The sequence below is a fragment of the Engraulis encrasicolus genome, chromosome 20 (assembly GCF_034702125.1).
Source record: "Engraulis encrasicolus isolate BLACKSEA-1 chromosome 20, IST_EnEncr_1.0, whole genome shotgun sequence".
Taxonomy (NCBI): Eukaryota; Metazoa; Chordata; class Actinopteri; order Clupeiformes; family Engraulidae; genus Engraulis; species Engraulis encrasicolus.
The window spans coordinates 24,247,307-24,267,817 of NC_085876.1; the positions used below are offsets into that span (position 1 = coordinate 24,247,307).

A 20,511-nucleotide genomic window follows, 5' to 3' on the forward strand; every position below is an offset into this window, starting at 1 on the left:
GTACAGTGGGACGAACGAGACGAAAGGACCTCAAATACAACTCCCATATAAACCCTCGCATGTGAGGATGGGTCGCCCAATCTGAATATGTGGGAGGAGAACATCCGCCCACAAAAGCCATAGCAATCTTTCCATAGCTCAAATGCAATTGTGTATCAAAAAGCGTGCATAATGCAAGAGTGAAAATGAAGATGTTACTGATTAAATGAAAAATAGCAGGCACTTGTCCTGAGCAATGCAAAACTACCAGTCCTCCGTGACAGAAGAGAACGACTTGGCGTTCGCTTGCGATTTAAATGGAAGTGGGTGGACCATGGTGTAGACAGTCGCAACTTCGATGTGTGGACATACTTCAGCGATGAATGCACTTTTGACACGGATGAAAATTCACCAACGCGACTCCGCTCAGCGCCCACCTAGAAGATATTGAACGCGACCTGGCCGGTATATACATTTGTGCGACGTTACAGTTATATACAGGCGTACAAATTGTGCTTTGCATTTGGTACCGCCCTTCCTGACGGGTGGGTCTTTCGTCAGAGCCAGAGCGAGCCAGCGGTCGGGGGAGCTACGCCACAGCCTAGCAGTAGCCATTCGTGGAAAAATAGGCCGTCCTTCTCCGGGCTTCAGCCTGCCTCTGCCTCCACAGCGTCCGGCCTTTTTTTCTGAAACAACTCCTCTCCGGTTTTATTAATGCGGGATGAGTGGTACGTACCCTCCCTCCCATCCGTCTCCACCCCTCTTTTTATGCATCGCCAATCTGTTATCCACGCGTTTTGTTATTAAGAAATGAAATACCTGTGTGGATTTTTTTTGTCTTTTTAATTTGTTCGGGCGATTGAGCCATGTTGGTTATGCAGTATGTGTCGAAAGGACAGCCTTCTTTGACAGTGTTCACGCTACTTTTCATGCCACTGAGTAGAACGTTAAAGCACGCGTTTGTGTCAAATGGCATGTCAGCTGTACATAACGGCATGCGACGTGCTAAAGTAAACCGTTTTATTTCTTTAATACTCACTTTGTTATCCCGTGGCCCCTCACCTTACTATCAACTGGGCCATCGTGGCTTTCAACGTATGTTATGATTTCATTTTCACAGATCAAAAGAAGGAAGCTATGGCAACAGATGGGGGCAAATCAGGAGGAGGTGACAAGGGCAAAACTTCAGGATCACAGGTATCCAAATCCTCAAACATTTGCTCACTTGCTACTAGGTCCAGTTTTTTCACTTCCTGGTTGAGTTCGGTAGCTGCCTAGCTCCCTTCAGTGCATGCATGTGCTGCCACTGTATGTGTTGTTGTGCATGTGATATTTGTTGTATAATATAAATCCGTTGACTTGCTGTCACTTTCTTATGTGCATGTCTTTTTCCCTGTTTGAGGCATTGATTATCAATTAGTTGAGCTGTGAAGGTTTCGAATAAAATAATTTATTGCTTACGACCTAGTTTTTATTCTGCAGACCAGAGGTTTACTAAGAAAATGAAAAATGTAGTTCACTCCCACCCACCGACTCTTCCTGTATTACCCGCCCACAGTTTTTACAGCTCTCTCTCTCTCTCTCTCTCGTGCGTGTTCTGCTGGTGATGTGTGGTTGGTAGGACTCGCAGCCGTCTCCACTGGCGCTGCTGGCGGCCACATGCAGTAAAATAGGGGGCGTGGCCGGCGAGGGCCAGGCGGGAGTGGCACAGCAGATCATCATCGCTGACCCCAGCCAGGGGCTCGTGCAGCTCCAGAACCCTGCGCAGCAGCTGGAGTTCGTTCCCGCGCAGTTCACCGGCAATGGCTGGCAGATCATCACTGCCTCAACGCCTACCACAGTCACAAAGGACACTCTGACACAAGCAGGAGGCCTGACCATAGCCACAGCCGCTGCGCCCAGCGATGGCGGCGCCTCCGGACGCAAAGTCAAAGTGGTCGGCGCCAACAATGCCTCAGCCGGACAGCAGCAACAGCAGCAGTTTCAGATCATCCAGGTGCAGAACATGCCCAACTCCACAGGTGGCATTCAATACCAGGTCATACCGCACCTTCAGACTGCCGACGGGCAGCAGATCCAAATCAACCCGGCCGGCGCCGCCACGTCGTTAAGTGTTCAGCCGGAGCAGATCCAGCTGATCTCGACCGGCAACAACCAGGCCATCCTTGCTACACCACAGCGGGCAGGTGCGGCGACGACAGCTAACATAGTCACGCAGAACGTAGCCAATCAGGCCATCCCGCTCCAGATCCGGCCCTCCTTCCCACTCCAGCTGCAGACCATCCAAGGTGCCCAGGCGGCGCCCATGGTGACCACCGTACCCATAAACATCGGCGGCATGACCCTCGCCCTGCCCGTCATCAACAACGTCGCTGGCGGCGGGGCGGTCCAGCTGGTCCAGCAGCCAGGTGAAGCGGTCACCGTCTCCAACGGCAACCTGGTGACCGTATGCGGAGCGGAATCTTCCGGCATCACGACGGTCGCCGCCACCACCGCTAGCGACGGCACCATCGTGTCCGCCATCGACGGTAGCACGCTAACCACCACTGCCGCCATGCCAACAGCGCTAGCCGATGGCGACGCCACAGACAAGGACCCCCAGAGCCAGCAAATGGACCAGGCACCGGACGGAACCCAGAACCCCCCAGTCACCATTGCCACAACCCAGATCCAGGCCAACGGGATACAGACGGTGACGGCAGAGCAGGCCGCCGGGGGCCAGCCCATCCAGCAGTTCCACATCGTCAGCCACCCGGTACTGCAGCAGATCCAGATCCAGCAGCCACAACAGCAGCAGGGCCAGCAGCTGGTCCAGCTGCAGCCCGGTCAGACCCTGCAGCAGGTCCAGATGCCAGTCAATCTACAGCAGAACCTGCAGCTTCAGGCCTTCCAGAACCCCACACAGGTTGGTTCCGTAACACTTTAGAATGATTGTAATGATGGATAATTAAAATTAGTAAGTAGTTAACTAATACTTAGTAAATGGTGTATTGATTCTCAATAAAACATTTACAAATGTTAATATGGGTTATATGTGCACATAAAGAAACTGGCCTGCGGCTGCTTAGTAAGTAATTAACTAATTATAAACAAAACATTTGGAAATGTGCACTGTACTATGTTTACTATACTATAAATATATGTTAACATTGGTAAGTCCTGTATGTACACATAAGGAAAGGTTTAACCCCCTAGCGCAGAGCCTATGTTATAACCTTACTGTCATCAAAATTGCAATGGCTTTGTCTTCATCTGTTACTTAAGGCTTTTGGTACTGCCATAGCAGTGTTGTTATGATGTAGTTGAGTATTTCCAGCAAATAGAATAGGACCGCCGGCGTATGGAAAGGAATTTGCTGTCTTAAATAATTCGCCAACGCAAGGAAACTTCGGCATGTTGGTTTGCAATATACAATACCTCAAGCTGATTTTGGTGGTGATCTGAGCAGCCTTTGTGGAGGTCCGTACGAATGGTCTCTGGTTTATTTTTTTCTATTATTATTTTCAAATTCTCAAATGATAACCTCATTACCTCAATTTTGCATAAGGGCCAAAAAACTATTCAGATTGTTTGACTTGATTGTTGGTATTTTTTCTGTTGTTAGTATTAAAATATATATGTACCATTATATGTAGCATTATTATATACATGTATATATCACATTGTGTATTATCATTTCAATATATTATATATTTTATATTATATTATATTATATTATATTATATTATATTATATTATATTATATTATATATGATAACTATTATGACATTACTGTGTGTCATCTTGCAGGTTCTTATCCGGGCGCCCACGCTCTCCCCCAATGGCCAGATCAGCTGGCAGACGGTGCAGGTGCAGAACGCGGCCATGCCACAGCAGCTCACGCTGGCTCCCATGGCGGGCAACGCGGGTACGTAGTGATAATAATAATTGCAAACAATGTAGAATAGAGTTCACATGTCGGCTCAACCAAGGTGGCAGGCAACACGGGTATGTAGTAATAACAATAATTGGTAACAGTGTAGAATAGGGTTCACGTGTCAGCCCATTAATACGCCCAACTGTCTATCTGTGTAAGTGACTTGTAAGTCATGCGTTAAGCACAATCAATCAGATGTTAGATATTTATTCATGCGTTTCTAATTTATCGGCAATAAGGCCTTTAATATTCATGAAATTATTTAAAGAACCTAGTAGTGTAATTAAGTGTCTGGCCATTGTCATGACAATTTGACATTGTTTGCAAAATCAACAATAGAGAAGGGAATGCTTCACTAGGTCACTTGACCAAGTTTGGTTAAAAATAAATAAATAAATAAATAAACCTTGACATTGTTTGGGTTTGACAGGCTCCTTTAAAAGGCTCTGCAACACACATGCACACATACACACAGCACAACCTATTTTAGTCAAAGAAATTACACTTAATTATTGTATTTATAGCACAGTTTTTTGTGGCTCGTTCATGACTTGTCATGACACCGTTATGACACAGCAGGCACAGCAGCGGCAGGCGCTGGAGGAGGGGCCACGTTCACCCAGATCACGCCGCAGGCGCTCGGCGGCACGCCCATCATCCTCAGCGCTGCCCAGCTGACGTCGGGCACGGGGGTGCAGACGGTGAACATCGCCGGGCTGGGGGCGGCAGGGGTGCAGGTGCAGGGGATGCCCCTCACCATCACCGGAGTGCAAGGTACTGGAGCTCTCGCAAACCCCTTCTTGCCTCTTTGGCTATTCTTCAGTGTTGTGTAACAAATTGTCCAGGATGGTGTGGATAATGCGTTGAAATGCTGCTTTGCATTAGCGCAAAGAATCTATGTAAGCAACTGGACCTCTTTTTGGATATGGGGGAAAACATGTGAAGCATTTTATTTCGCCAGGGCATCCCTAATGTACTGAAGCAGAAAAAAAATCAGAGGGCCCTCTCATATTCACACCATAAATGATCAAAATTGTTTTAAATAGTTGTTTTTTAAATGCAGAAGTCCTATGTACAAAGAGCTTTTTGTGTTAAATGTTGGCCTACTGTTGGACAATAGTTTTTTTGTGTCGGTAAATGTTGGCCTAAATGTTGGCCAAGGGGTCCCCGGACCCCACTTTGAGAGCTACTGTGCTAAGGGATGTGTGATGTGTGCCATGCACAACTGAAGGAGTCACTAAGTGGAGGAAGCATAGACCTGAAAAGCAATGATGCCAATGTAACCAAGGTCTTCCTGCGCAGTCCGGAACTCACTCTGGGTCGAACTGGCATCATCCAAATCACAGCAACCCTCCGGCATGGAAGATCTAGGGGCCGATAGCTCAGCGCCATCATATCTGTAGAAGGCTTTGGGAAGGAGGTTTACTAACATTCTAGCCCTGAACTCTGATAGTTGGCATCCGATATACAAACACTTCCCCATTTCATCTTTATTGTTTCTCTGGAGTTCTTTTTCTTATGCTGACATGACACCTTGTGTGTTCCTGGGCCAGACGTAATACCCTGCTGATAAGACTATGCGCTTGTGTTTACACTCGGACAGTGAGTAAACAATTTGGGCCAAAGTCAATACATCATTCGGATGCCTGTGGCAACAGATTCAGATACGGGAGACAGATTGTATGTGAGAGCTTTTAAGGCTCAGTTCTGTCAGATAGTGGTACATTAAATTCAAGAAACACAAGACATGAACTTCTGAATGCAAATTTTTCTTTGAAAAGTTATCAATTAGATTTGGCCGGTTTGTCTCTGTCCAGAGGAGTCCCCTGATTTTTCATGTTTCATGAAAAAGCAGAGAGTCTGAGGACAGCTGCAGCATAAGGAATGCTCACCCAATTTAAAATTTAACCCCTTTGCGCATAGCCAATGTACTGTCACCAAAATTGTAATGGCTATGTCTTAATCTGTTAGTTAATGCTCTCTGTAATGGCATAGCAATGTTGTTATGATGTAGTTTAGTATTTTCAGCAAATAGTGAATGGGCCCGCCAGCAACCCCATCTGCACAAAGAGGCTATGATAAAGATTAGGAGAACTAGCAATTCCTCCATGATCAGAGGAGGCAACATGACAAAGAGTAGCCTGAGCCATGTTATACACGACAAGGTGGAACTGGAGAGGTGGTGGGTTGCAAAGAAACAAGCAGCAAGAGTTGGGAAGGGAACAACTGGAGAGCTTTACGGTAGGGACACATAGGAGGCGAAGCGAGCGAAGCGAAGAGAGGCGAAATTCAACCGTCATCAGGTAGTCGCAGCGAATCAAATGGAATGGAACAGTTATGTTGTTGATTTGATTGGGCCGCGGCAGGCGAATTCGCTCCTCATTAGCATAACATTAATCTTTCTTTAATAATTTCGCTTCGCTCCTGTTCGCTTGCCTTCGCCTCTCTCATAGGAATGAATAGCGAAGTTGGCTTCGCTTGGCCAAATTCACGTCTATGTGTCGCTACCGTTAGGAAAGGTGCCATGTTTATACGTGACCAAGCAAGGAGAGTTGACTAGCTGAAATAGAGCACCTGAGGAAGATCATTGCGATCACCAACTACAGCATCATCTCTACAATGCAGAGTTTGCAGACAGTATGCAGACAGTATACTCCCATACTCCTTTGCTAAAGGAGTATGGGAGTATTTGTGCTCATAAAAATTAATAAAAACAGAAAAACCTCATAACTCATAAACACATAAAGCAAAAAAACTTCGGTGAAATGTGCGTTTTTATCCGTTGCCCCACCCCCCTCTTCTTTTCTTTTGAACTGTGGCGGGGGTGATGATGGCTTTTGCGTAGGAAGGTAGTTCCTAGTCAAGCACAGCAAGACTTCCTGTGATCACACTTTCATTTTAAATGGTCTTGAGACTTTGACTGTGGAAACACTTGATCATGAAAGCTGTGGAAGTGTCCCTCAAGCAGCACTGGGGCTAGGGTGTGATGAAAACGCCTTCTGGGTAACTGGTCTGTTGAGCCAGTGAAACGCTCTGTGCTCTGTATTTTTTTTGTTTTTATTTTGTTATCACAAACTCTGTTGGAAGATTCTTACATTAGACCTTCTAAATTAGAGTTGACTCTAAACTTCTTTTGATTCAGAGGTAGAGTAATTCATCTAATATATTTCTAACAAATATCGTTAGTGTGTTGATGAATGCTTCACCATAATTGGTTGGATACCGATTTGTCTTGTGCACTATTGGCAATATTTGACATTTGATCCTACTATCATATACATTTTAGATATAAAAGGGTTTTATGGGAAAGGAAAAGTACTGGGCTGGGCTGTTTATTTTCCATGTACGTAGCATCACACAGCCTCTTTTCACACTTTGGCCACTATGTTCAACGGGGGAAAAACTCCTGTCAAAGTAGCAATCTCTTGCCCTTAAGGAATGTTTCTGGGTTTTCTTGGCTGTGACCCAGAGTTGTTCTTCTTCAGAAATTGTACAATTATGTCACAGTCTGATTCTAGGAATGCCTGACAGTTGGAAGTCGTCCTAGAATGATGCATCAGAATGTCTGACTCACTGTTCCGCTAGAATATGTGAAAAAGGAGGCCTGCAGAACATTCTTTTCTATTTCTCTTAAAGCAACTGTCAAATCTTTGCAACAGTAGCCTAAGAACGTATGTATCCTTATAAGAAGCAAGCTGTGAAATCAACAATCTAGCAGTCAAGCCTCTGTTTACAGAAAAATAATAGTGTTTTTATGTTATTGGGGGAAAGTGGAAAAGGTGGCATAGTGTTTCACCCCTTTTTCACTGCTGTGTCTTCTGTGAAAGTTGCAGTGAAGCCTATTGCCATGAAATCTTTCACTGACTGATCAGGGATTACCAATTTTCTACCCTGAAAAGGCATTTATTGTACCAATTTCATCAGAGAAAACTGTGTATAATCTCATTATTTGGTAACAACACAGTGTGTTATGTATATTTGTTCAGTTTTTTTGTTTGTTTGTTTGTTTAGTATTTGTTTTTCGCATCATAATCTAGCCAGTTATCGTTTGCCACTGGCACATTTCCTACATCACCTAACATTAGCGATTGTCGAAGTTTGAAACAGCTGAAGCTTCTTTTGCCCAGAGTTCACGCCTGAAATCTGTGCTCTATTAATGCAGATCCTGACCTGACCTTTTGTAGGAAATTAGTAAGACCCATAGTAGCAGCCCAGTAGTAGCAACTCTGCTCTCCTCTGCTCTCCTCCTCTCTGCTATCCTCATGCAGGGGGAAATGTTCACAGATGTCTGTGAGTCTCGCTGTGCCCCTTCTTCAGCAGACATGTGATCTTCAGGCACTTCTCTGAAAAGAGGAAGAAGACTCTCTCTCTCTCTCTCTCTCTCTCTCTCTCTCTCTCTCTCTCTCTCTCTCTCTCTCTCTCTCTCTCTCTCTCTCTCTCTCTCTTCTTGCCATTTTGTTCCGAAACATGCAGCACACATGAGCTCAGCTCACACGTCGGCATCTGCTGCTAATAATAGAATGGAATAGAATAGAATGGAATAGAATAGAATAGAATAGAATGGAATAGCATAGAATAGAATGGACATTTTCTAATATTGCACAGTCATTGTAGACAACTACCGTTGTGTGTTCTGTGCACTGTGGGTAGTACGTAGTAGTACACCAAATGGACATTGCACATTAGTGGAGCGTTTGTTATGAATTGGGTGAATTGCTTATTCACAGCTGCTGTGGGGAAGGTGCTTGAGGTTTTTTTTTTCTTAGGGTATTTTCACACCTAGTGCCCTTTAAGTGAACCAAAAAGTGAGCCAACAGCAAAAGTATTCAGTTCTGTTTTTGTTCATATTGTGAGTAAGCTTATATTGTAAAAAGAACCCGTTGCTCTTTCTGGTTCTGTTAGGCTTTTTATGGTGTGTCAGTTCTCTTTTTGATTACACCTGGTCCCCTCTACCTCTCTGTAAGTGATTACACCTAGTGACAAGTGTAACTTGTCAGGACTCAGAAGCGAATTGCACTGAGACTACTACAAGAAAGGTCTCGGTACGGTTCACATCCGAGAGGTCTCGGGCCACTATAGAGCATTCACATATGCACAGAAAATGATGAATCACAGGTCTGAGTTCCCCGTATGAAAACACTCTTAGGCCTCTTTTCCACTGCGGTTTTCTGGTAGGCCCACAGCTCGACACAGCGTGACTCGGCTGCCTTTTTTTTGCTTTACGATTGAGCTGTGCCGTGCCTATTCGAAAAGCAAAAAGTGGTGACCGAGTCGCGCTGTGTCGAGCTGTAGGCCTACCAGAAAAACAGAAGTGGAAAAGAGGCATTGGAGTCTTAGCCAGTGCTGGGAAAGTTACTTTGAAAAAGTAACTAATTACAAGTACCAGTTACTTCTCCAAAAAGTAATTGCGTTAGCAACTGCGTTACTTCACCATAAAAGTAACTAGTTACCAGGAAATTTATTTTTTGCGTTACTTTTTTTTTGTTTTTTTGGCTGTGATGTTATTTTTGCTTAAGATGCTACTATCTAATATCTTTATGACCTAGGCCTATTATCAGTGATGAATGTTACAGTTACAAACAAATACAGTTCACAACGTCTTTAGGGATGTGCTCATTTCTCTTCCACGAGATGGATTTTTTGCAACAAGAGCCCTTAACAACTCCGGCACCACAGTGGATAGGGGACACATGTTTTCAACCACATACCTGTCGATTAATTTGTTGAGCTCACTCATGTCCTGAGAAATCAGGTTTGGCTTGCCTCTGTGTCCCTCTTCGCTACAGCTAAAACTAGCTGGACGGGGCTTGGAGGCCACCATGCGAAGTTTAGCAGTGCTTAGTAAAATTAGAGTAGCTTGTTACGGACATAACTTTGTTTCCAAGGCACAGTATACTTTGGATATAAAGTAAACATTATTGCATTTGACTGTAGCTAGCGTGAAATGATTACGGTATTTACCATTGGAACATGAAACCTCGCGACTTTACTGCCGTTGTCTCTTCTATTCTTTATGCGCTCCCTGCTCTGTGTGTAGAATGATTTTGTTTATGCGCGTGGGAGCAAGATAGCCGACACTCTGCCTACTTAAAACTTTTTAGCAAATCACATTCAGCTATTTTGTTCTCAGGCATGCAAAGGGTGAATGTGAGCATATTAAAAGCCGGTTTGGTACAGCTTTATGCGGCGTTGCCATTTGCTCCTTGATTTTGTCAGCAGCCATTGCACACTGGCGCTGCAATTCATAAAATTGTAGTGCGTAGCATTACCTCCCGAGTAACAGGAACAGCGTTACATTTATGGATAAAGTAATTAAGTAATTATTCCGTTACTCAAAATGAGGCTCCGTTAGTAACGCCGTTATACTCTAATGCCGTTACCCCCGGCACTGGTCTTAGCCATGAGTTATGTGATTGATACTAGAGGTGTAAAGTGAAACAGACACAGACAGGTTTTCAAGTGTCAATCATCAAAGCACACCAAATTCTCAATATGCTGCATACAGAGTTAGTTTGGTGCAGAGGTGATGCCGATGGTCTGATTCTCTGACCCTGATCGTGGCTCTCAAACGGTTACAGACCGATACGCCCGGAGGCCGGGTTCGATTCTGCCCTGAGGTCATGTCCTGATTCTCCCTTGTCTCACTCTCTCTCCCGTTGCAACCTGTCTCCCCTGAAACAGGCAAGAAATGCCCAAAAACTAAAAATGTTGCTTTGCTTGCAAAGGGCGTTGCAAAACTAATGTGTATTTAAAGTGTAAAAGGGGATATGAGAGTTTAGCTAGTTTAGCATAGCTGCTACATCACTTGCATTGCACACACCACTCACTTCCTCTCTCTCCTCTCCTCCCCTCTCCTCTACTCCCCACCCCCCCCTCCCTCTGCTCTTTCCCACAGGTCAACAGCAGGGTCAGGAAGGGGTCAAGGTTCAGTCGTCCCCGGTGACCGTGACGGTGGGCAACATCGGTAACACGGCGACGTTGAGCGCGGTCAGTCCAGACCAGATGGGTCAGGTGCAGAGCCCCTCCGACCAGGAGGGCCAACCCAGCAAGAGGCTACGCAGGGTGGCATGCTCATGCCCCAACTGCAGAGACGGAGAGGGCAGGTGAGAGAGAGAGAGAGAGAGTGTGTGTGTGTGTGTGTGTGTGTGTGTGTGTGTGTGTGTGTGTGTTTGTGGTGCTCCAACTGCTGAGAGAGAGAGAGAGAGAGAGAATCTCTGGAACAATAACAAAGAGGGAGCACATATATAGAAGGCTGTGGTGATGGTGTGTGTTTGTGTCTGTGTGTGTGTGGTGTTGGTGCGTGTGTGTGTGTATCTCAGGAACAACAGCAATAGCTATCTAGAAAGAAGCAGCGTGTGTGTGTGGTTCTGTGTCTGTCGGGAACACCAGGGACACGTCTTAAGAAGAAGCAGCTTGTGTACCATTGGCGTATTTGTATTATAGTGTGTGTGTGTGTGTGTGTGTGTGTGTTTGTGTGTGTGTGTGTGTGTGTATGTGTGTGTGTGTGTCTACATGTCAGGAACAACAGCGACCCGTCTAAGAAGAAGCAGCACGTGTGTCACATGGAGGGCTGTGGGAAGGTGTACGGCAAGACGTCGCACCTGCGCGCCCACCTGCGCTGGCACACGGGGGAGCGGCCCTTCGTCTGCAACTGGATCTTCTGTGGCAAGAGGTTCACACGCAGCGACGAGCTACAGCGGCACCGCCGCACACACACAGGTACACTACACGCACAACACACACATGTACAGTATAGGGATGCACCAATACCATTTTTTTGAAAACAGATACAAGTACGAGTACATTAATGTGTGTACTTGCCAATACAGAGTACTGATACCGATACCTTTTACCACCAAAATACAATGAAAATAAAATGAAATGAAAATACAATGAAAATAAATGCATGGCCTTGTTTTTTTCCACCTGTGATGGTTTTTATTGTCCATTTACATGTAGATTTAAAAGCTAGTAAATGTATCAGGTGGCACTTTTTTCCATGTTACTTTCAAGTCCACAGAACGTGACAAGATTTTGCATTATTTTGTGTAATAGCAGTATCGTTCCTGGTATCGGCAAGTGCTTAACGAGTGCTTGACGACTGTAGTACAGTACACACACACACACACACACACACACACACACACACACACACACACACACACACACACACACACACACACACACGTAAATAGGTTTGCATGCAGTGATCAGTTAGAGCAGCATCCCAACACACACACACACACACACACACACAGACACACAAACAGTAAAGAAGTTAACACGAAGTGATGAGCCACAGAAACACTGTGGCACACACACAGTAACACACACGCCCACACACACACACCCACACAAACTCATATCTGCGTACATACATTCACTTAACTGTCAAAGATGTGTTGGAAAAGATGTCAGGTATTCTCATCTGACCAGAGTTCGATTATAGCTCATACATGTCATTCTGAGGAGACACTGAGGTGTTGCTCTCATCCAATTCCAGTGGAAGGACGCATCAAAGCCGCACACATTAATTTCCTACACCCACTCTCACCTGTAGCACATGTATATTTGCATTGTTATAAAGAATGGCCATAATTATAGTTGTCCACCCCCTCACTGACACACATGACATGCAGGCTCATCAACCTGTTTGTCGTTATTTCAAAAAGCTCAGCATTACTTTTGCACAAAAAAAGTCATGGTCCATAGGTGAGATGAGCTGGAAATTATCTGGGGAAAAAATGATCAGACACAGGGCTGGACTGGCCATCTGGCATAGCGGGCATTTCCCCCAATTTTTTTTTTTTTTTACATTTCTGACAGGGGCCCACGAGGGTGCGGGGCCCATCGGTGAGTCCGTTCTGCGCCGCTTATTTTTCAGGGGCCCCTTTTATGCAAAAGTGCCCGGGCCCTATTTTTCCCCCAGGCCAGCCCCGATCAGACATCATCATACATTTATCTGAGTTGGTCTGTCAATGTAAGAAAAGTGAATTATTATACAGAGACAAAACATATTTGAGTTTGTGAATTTTTTTTTGAAAAGTGGAAGGATTTCCAAGACAAGGGAATATGTGATTTCCTCAAGATCACTTTGCAGAGAACAAACAGGCATGAAAATCCCTCACCTTTCGGCGAAATTCGCCGTTTTGAAATCAAAATGGGTCATTTCTGTGAATCGTGTAGATCCGAGGAGAAAAAAAAATAGGAGGGGGGGGGGTCAAGCGAGGAGAAAACTGTAGCGCCAACTTACTGTATCATTAAGTAGCGCTCTACCGCAGAAAACTTCATACAGTTTCAGAAGAGATTCCACAACTGACAATGACGTTTGACCAATCACAGCATTTGTTGTTGTCGGCACAGCCAATAACGTTAACGAGCACAATCTAAGTCCCACCCTTCATACTTATCTTTGAAAGCCCAGTTTTAAACAGGTGCCGCTTTGGTCTGCGGGGCTGGCGTAGTTGTATCAAATATCTTAGTTCTAGAACATCTCTGATTATAAGCAAATGTCCAAACGATCTGTCACAGATAGTCTACACGTTTCCCAGAGAGGTAGCTATTTGAGATCATGATACTTGTTATGAGATCAAGACGCAAGCATTTCGATGAGAAGTGAGTGGATGTAGTTAGCCACAGTGGGTAAGCTGTTTTTCCTAATAATTTGAAACCGCATTTGCCCTGCCCACGTGAAAAAGTATTTATTCTCAAAAGAGCTCCGTTAATGAAAGCTTGGGTAGGACTACGGCACGTTTTCCTGATGGCTATTTTAGCGGATCTGTGCGCTACGAAATGGCGAAAGTATCTAGTAGGCACTACGGAGAAGAAGCGCATGTAGGCTACGCGAGGCATCCAACATCATGCTTCGAATCATGCTGCGGCTTCTTATAGCACGCACGAGAGAGGGAGAGGGAGAAAGAGCGAAGCCTAACTTAGTCAATCGTTTGACACAGGACAAATTGTTATAGGAATCATGCCACGTGTTTTGTAATCCCTTGGTAGCCTACATCATAATGACATATTAAAAATCTACCGATTTATATTTAGTGGAACACGGTCAAACTGTTTTTTTCACGGTCAAAGTTGGAGCTTTCCTATTATTTTTTCATAGGGAAATAGATATACTAGGTGAATGGACTAAAATTTGAGAATTTTTGTATTAGGCCTACAAGTTGTCTGAAATATGATGATTAACTGTTCAAACGAGATCACAACCAGGCAAGCGTTGAGGGGACATTGGATAGTGTTGAGAGGAGCGGGTGCTTAGTTGCCATTGGGGGACATTAGTCTATTTAATTTTTAAGGGGGGCATTGGCAGGGTTTTGATGAGGTCAATGGGGTGATGGGAAGCTTATGATGAGGTCAAGGGGGAATTTATTTTAAAAAAAGGCTGAGAACCAAAACTCTATCGATCTATCTATCTATCTATCTATCTATCTATCTATCTATCTATCTATCTATCTATCTATCTATCTATCTATCTATCTATCTGCCCCCCTCATCAGACATGACAGCATGACAATCATGAAGTAACGAAGATGGTCGGCAGTTCTTCTTATGTTCACTGTCCCTGGGTCGCTACAATATGCTCAAAATTCATCATTTAAAGACGGTTTTAGCTAAATTTTCTCCCATGGGAGAGCATGCCCCCAGACCCCTCTAGTATGACTCTTATACAACACTATCCCCCAAAAATGCAACTGCACACCACACATGCGCGCGCACCGCTGCAGTACACGCGCCGCCCCGTGCCACCGCGCCACGCCGCAGCTTTCTCACCTTTTTCACCCCTGACCCGTCATACCTGACAAAGCGGTCATGAAGTAGTAGTGGTTCTAACATCACTGGTTATCGGATGGCTTGGATAAGATGTAAAATGGGTTAGCTGTGTGTAAAGTGCTCACCCGTTTACACTTCGACATTGCTGTTATAAGTGTTTCAGATTTACACAAGGCTCAGTTGACAGTTGGCTTTAGGGTCATCAGCTTGGGTGGTTTCGCGCCCGATTGAGCTGCTTAGGATGGTCATCTGCGGATTAAAAAATATATATATTGGGCAGGTTTTTCTGTAGAATAATGGCCATAGAAATCTGTAGAATTTAGTGCCTCCAGGCGGTTTTTGTACATTTATTGGGCTGGAACATTTGGCAACCCTGGATGGCTTGGATACGCTAAAAATGGATAAATTGTGTGAAGTGCATCATTGTTTTTAAAAGTGCTTCAGATTCGCACAACGCTCAGTTATGCCTTGCAGGGTTGCTGCAGCATTCAGCGTTGAGTGGAAATCCCCCAGTTGATGGTGACATAAGAAACCACAGACTCTACTTCAAAAGCAGGGCGCTCTTCAATATAACGCAAGACTCGCACTCATTTTAAACACCTACAAGTTCTAAAAGCGGGTTCCTGACAAATTATTAGTGTACATGCAGAAGTGTTGTCCAGCTTAGTTGAAAGTTTGCAAATAGTAAAAAATTGAGAAAACAACAACTACAACAAAACTTGTTCACGTTCGAGTTTTGGTTTTATTGTTGAAAGCGTCCATTCCTTAATTTTTCTGGTGAGAACAGACTTTTAAAATTTTTAAAAAAAAAAACACATTCAGGCATTATTTTGATTTTATCACCGAAAACTTCCTTCCATATTTCAGGCGAGAATGGATTTGAAAAAAAACAAAGTGTCTTAACATTGTTTTTGTTTTACCATTATTAAAATAATCTATTCTTTTCCATTTGCGATTGCGTGTCCATCAGGTGAGAAGAGCTTCAAGTGTCCAGGCATTGTTTTTATTTTACCATTAAAAGACTCTATTCCTTCTTTCAATCTGTCTCTACTTATTAATTAACACATTGTGTCCTGGAGCGACATATACGGTGCATTTAGGTTCTTGAGATTTGAGCTGCTTCACTAAAAATGTGGGTATGTTAGAGCTGAATGAACACATTCTAGTGCAAAATAAAGGTTCGAGCTTTTAAATAGAACTTATTTCATGTTTGTATGTGCTTCGGAGGCTGAGATATTAAAGTTTTAACAGGGAGGAGAGGGCACATTTTCCCAAAAAGGGCTTAGGCTAAAATGGGTTAAAAGACTCTATTCCTTCTTCCTTCTTTATCAGGTGAGAAGAGGTTCGAGTGCCCGGAGTGCTCCAAGCGCTTCATGAGGAGCGACCACCTCTCCAAGCACATCAAGACGCACCAGAACAAGAAGGGCGGCACGGCGTTGGCCATCATCACCACGGAGGACATGGAGGACACAGGCGGAGAGGACGAGGCCGAGGTGGAGGGGGAGGGGGAAGGGGAGGGGGATGGCGAGGGAGCGCTGGGCTCGCCCAGGATGGTTACCGTGGAGGCACTCGGCCAGGAGGACTCCAGCCCAGCCACGCCCACCACCTCCAACAACCTGGAGGAGGAAGAGGAGGAGTTTGAGTAGACAGTGACACACCCTTCTTTTTCGTGTTTTTTTTGTTCGATCCAATGACTGAAAGGTGTATGGACACAGCACGGTTTAATGGATTTGAAGCATTTTCAGCTGTCGATTTGTAACCAGAACACTGGTTGGTTTCCTGGTTGGAAATTGCCAATCGATCGTGTCCCTCCCCGATATCAAGGCTGCGATTCTGATTTGTGGTTCCAACAAAGAACTCCTTTGTTCTGGTTGCAAACCGACAGCTGAACATCCTTCAAGTCCGTTTAGCTGTATAGAATGGAACCTTGGTGTCCGATCTAATAACGGCCTGGAGGAGGAAGAAGAGTTTGAGTAGCCACACCTCCTTATCTGTCATTGGCCGCATTCACGACTGTGAAAAAAAAACAAAAACGCTCCAATCCGATCAAATCGATGCAGTGCACCGGTCCACATGACACGTTGGTAACCATGTGCACAGCACCAAATTTTGTTCAGATTTGATGGTTTTGTAGTATCGAGAACATGGCCAATGAGTGTGCAGTCTCTGGCCACATTAGGATTGGTCGAAACGGATGCAACCACACACGCAGTCAGAAATGCATTCTGGGCTGAAAGTGTTGCATGAAATCGAGTTCTGAAATAGAAATCCAACCATCCTGTATTAATTTGAGCTCAAAGTGTGTGTTTTACTGACTGCATGCGGCTGCATCTGTTTCGGTCAAACGAGGCCATTTTTCTGTTTGTCAGTTCGTTTGTTTGTTTTTTCCTCTTCTTTACATGGCACCTTGCTTCTTCTACGGTGCCAAGTTGAAATGGACAAATGGAGAAGTGCACCTGACTTTTTAAAAATTTCATTTGAATTTTTATGTTTCATTTCTCTAAAAGAGTCTAAAACTAATGCATATGACGACATAAAAATAGTCTAAAGCTAAAAAGAAAGAAAGAAAAATGATTACAATATTATCGGTAGCCAGGTAAAAAAGGTATATTACTAAATCAGAGCAGTAGCACAATGCTGAGGGGGCTGTGGTTCTCTTGTACGAATCACCACCACCACAAGTCTTGGGGGTTGTAAGAATCTATTTCTATGCACAAAGATATGTACTTCTGTTGTTATTCATAAATAGGGATGAATTAGTTATATACGTAATAGCAAAGTTAAAACAGGTCACCTAAAATCCCTTTTACGTTCAGTAGAGGCCCTCAGGCCAGGACCTAATGTGAACTTCTCAAACAGGTACACAGTACAGCACTTGATGGTCCTAAACATACCGTAGTTCCTTTTCAGTCAGATCTCTTAGCGATTAACACTTTAGAGTAGGGTTCACGTGTTAGCCATGTCTAATCACCATCTGTATAAAAGACATTTGTTAGGGCCCTATTAGGTCCTTATTACCATTACACCAATAATAAAGGCCTTATTGGCTGTAAACAAGAAATGTATGAATACATACCTAAAAATATGTCTAATACATGTCTACTTTACAGATGGTTAGGCGTATATTAGTGGCTAGCATTTTAACCTTAAAATAAAGTGTTAACGTCTTAGCAGAATAGTTAACAATAAAACGATGTCTTGGTCTCTTTGACATTGCCTCTCCTCTTTTCTGAGGTGCATCAGTGGTTTTTATTGGACTAACTGTTTTTGGGTTCCTACCTAAACTCATGTAGATAGCAAGTTCTAGATATCTACAAGGTATGCAAGTTTATTTGCCAATGGATAAAACCTCAGATTCTATTCTCAAGACTTGGGCAAAGCACGACTTTCTAAGATTATATTTGGATTTATACATGTTTTATTGATAACCAGATTCTAAAAGTTCTTGTTTAGTAAAGAAGAGTAAATAGAAGGAAAAGATCAAGAAGTATGAAAATAATTAAAAGCACACGTTAAATTAAATGTTAAAAAAACAAAGCATTCCTATATAATAAATTGTAAGTGTCACAGTTTCTAGAATAGATGGTGATGGAGGTGATGGGAAAAACAGAACACAATCAAGCTTTCTGTGGCGTGCTACGTTTTGGCGAAAGCAATACTTTCAAGACAATCTTCGTGAAACCATGTTTACATTAAATGAGGGTTTGGGGGAGAAATGTAGGTTTCTTTAATACAGGAGTTTTAAAAGAAAAAAACACAAAATGAGAAAAGGACAAAAAAAACAATAACAACAAGAAGCGGAAAGGTCTTTTGTCTCTCAAGTCATACAAACTGTACTACAATGCCTTAACACAAACTTGCAGTACGGCTCCGGTTATGTACGTAAGCCAGGAGTCTCCCCAAAGTGTGTATGAGTGTGGGAGACCCAAGGCCTTACAAATTGTGAAAATGTTTATTAGAGAAACTTGTGAACTCAATGGCGAGCCAGCACTCTTTCTTTTCTTTAATTTGTTTGTTTGTTTTGTTTTAAAGCCCTTTTTGCTTCAGTCTCCCGTATGGTCAGGTTGCAAATCCTTCTCTAAGGACAAAAAAAAAAGAAATGCGTAAATAGTTTGTTCACCCTACCCTGACCCAAGTCCTACGCACCCATAAACTGGAGTCAAACCCATGAGGACACACTTCTCTCAGCAGAAATCCCTTATAGTGGAAATCCACACACACACACACACACACACACACACACACACACACACACACACACACAGGCGTTCACTGACTGGCCCACTCCCTATAATCACTGTGTCCAGTACACCCCTCACCCAACATTGCTCTTGTGTCAGCCTCCATGGTGGGCAGGGTGTTATTGTCCCTACGGTCTAGAATCATTAACGCTGTTCTGAAACGTGTCTGGTGGTGTTTTCTATCTGTGTCCGTTTCGTGAGTAAAGGTCTCTCTTTTTAATTTATCTTAATTTAATTTAATTTAATTTATTGTGAAGAAAAAAAGGAAACAAATACTACCCAGAATGCCCAACCCCTGTCCAATTAAATTCTCACCCCCAACCATGCCCCTCCCCCTCCCATGCAAGCCACACCCCTTTCCTTACAGCACAGGCAACTGTAGATGAGAAACTGTGTATCGCTAATTTATTATTTATCCGTATTTTTAATATTTGCCTTTGCAGAAATTGCTGACGTGTGTCGTGCGCTGTCAATTCAGAGATTATGTGCAGCATGTTTTTTGTTTTCTGCTAATAGTATTGAATTCTTATTTCTAAATGTGGTCCTTTTTATAAATATATCCATTACTTTTTAATTTAAATAATCTTTTTTTTCCTCCACATCACAATGCATTTCAAAAGAAAACAGATGGAAAAAATACCAAGCAAAAAAAAAAGTTTCAAATGAAATGGTTGATACCAAACAAGTTTAGATGTTTTTGGTAATATTTTGTGTGACGACTGATTTTCTTTGATATTTTCTAGTGACATCTCATTTGTAAATCTTTTTCTAAGATGTTCGTTTGTCTCCATGACCTTTGATAATGTTTTTTTGCCAGGTTAGCCTCAAAGGCTGAATTTTTTTCTTGATATTTTTCAAAAAAAAGACTTTGTACAAATGTGTTATGTGAATGGAGGAGGAATGGAAAAAAGGAGAAAATTGCCTGCATAACACTTGAAAATAAGTGAATAAAATCTGTCTTAAATATACTGCCCTTTTGTATCACTCATATTTAGGCATCTTGGCCATTCACATTTTATTCTTCATTTGTTAACCCCTTTGCACTGAGCCCATAACCTTACTGACTTAAATTGTAACCGCCATGTCTTAATTTGTTAGTTCAGACCCTCTGTAAATCAGTGTTGTTATGGTGTAGTAAAGTCTTAAGCAATGAGTGAACCAGGCAGCCCATCAGCGGGCCCATCTGTGCAAAGAGGCTACAGTATAGAGACATTAAGAAATACTCAAATGTATCATGATGTCTGAAAATTCTCATTCGTTCAGCTCATCTTTAGTCAAAAGAATTCAGTTGCATGAAACTAATTCTTTTTGGAGCTTTCAAAAATCAAAGAAAAAAATTTATTGACATTTCATCAACCAAGGAATTTCATCGGTTCTAATTCTGAAGTGGAAAACTGACTGTGAGATGTTCTGACTCTAAAAAGGAAGTCTTTGCCCACAACTAAATCTTCACTACTGTAGCTCATGATGTGGTTTTGCCTGATTTCTGGATTTCGCAGCGTTCTGCTCCATTGGCTAATCTGAGCTTGGACCGCTGCAGATAAGGCCTGAGTTGAGTACTACTGAGCTGTAGCCACTAGACTTTGACCCCGCCGT

General features: G+C 43.4%; 1 protein-coding gene across 3 annotated transcripts; it reads left to right on the forward strand.

Moving 5' to 3' along the window:
• Positions 1-60: 60 nt before the first annotated feature.
• sp4 (sp4 transcription factor) lies at positions 61-19,868 on the forward strand. Of its 3 annotated transcripts, none has more exons than XM_063185638.1 (8): positions 61-707; positions 1,100-1,176; positions 1,601-2,884; positions 3,769-3,886; positions 4,472-4,669; positions 10,791-10,998; positions 11,415-11,614; positions 16,007-19,868. In XM_063185638.1, exons 1-8 carry the CDS (start codon positions 701-703, stop codon positions 16,318-16,320), a joined length of 2,406 nt encoding a protein of 801 aa, XP_063041708.1. In that variant the 5' UTR covers positions 61-700; the 3' UTR covers positions 16,321-19,868. The 3 variants fall into 3 exon arrangements, with proteins under 3 accessions (XP_063041708.1, XP_063041709.1, XP_063041710.1); XM_063185639.1 differs by having other exon boundaries at positions 4,475-4,669; XM_063185640.1 differs by lacking the exon at positions 61-707 and adding an exon at positions 782-989.
• Positions 19,869-20,511: the final 643 nt, after the last annotated feature.

What these genes read in the sequence shown, in the direction of transcription:
- sp4 (XM_063185638.1), top strand. An exon ending in CACCATCACCGGAGTGCAAG is followed by an intron (nt 4,670 to 10,790) that starts GTACTGGAGCTC and finishes TCTTTCCCACAG; the next exon opens with GTCAACAGCAGGGTCAGGAA. An exon ending in TGCAGAGACGGAGAGGGCAG is followed by an intron (nt 10,999 to 11,414) that starts GTGAGAGAGAGA and finishes TCTACATGTCAG; the next exon opens with GAACAACAGCGACCCGTCTA.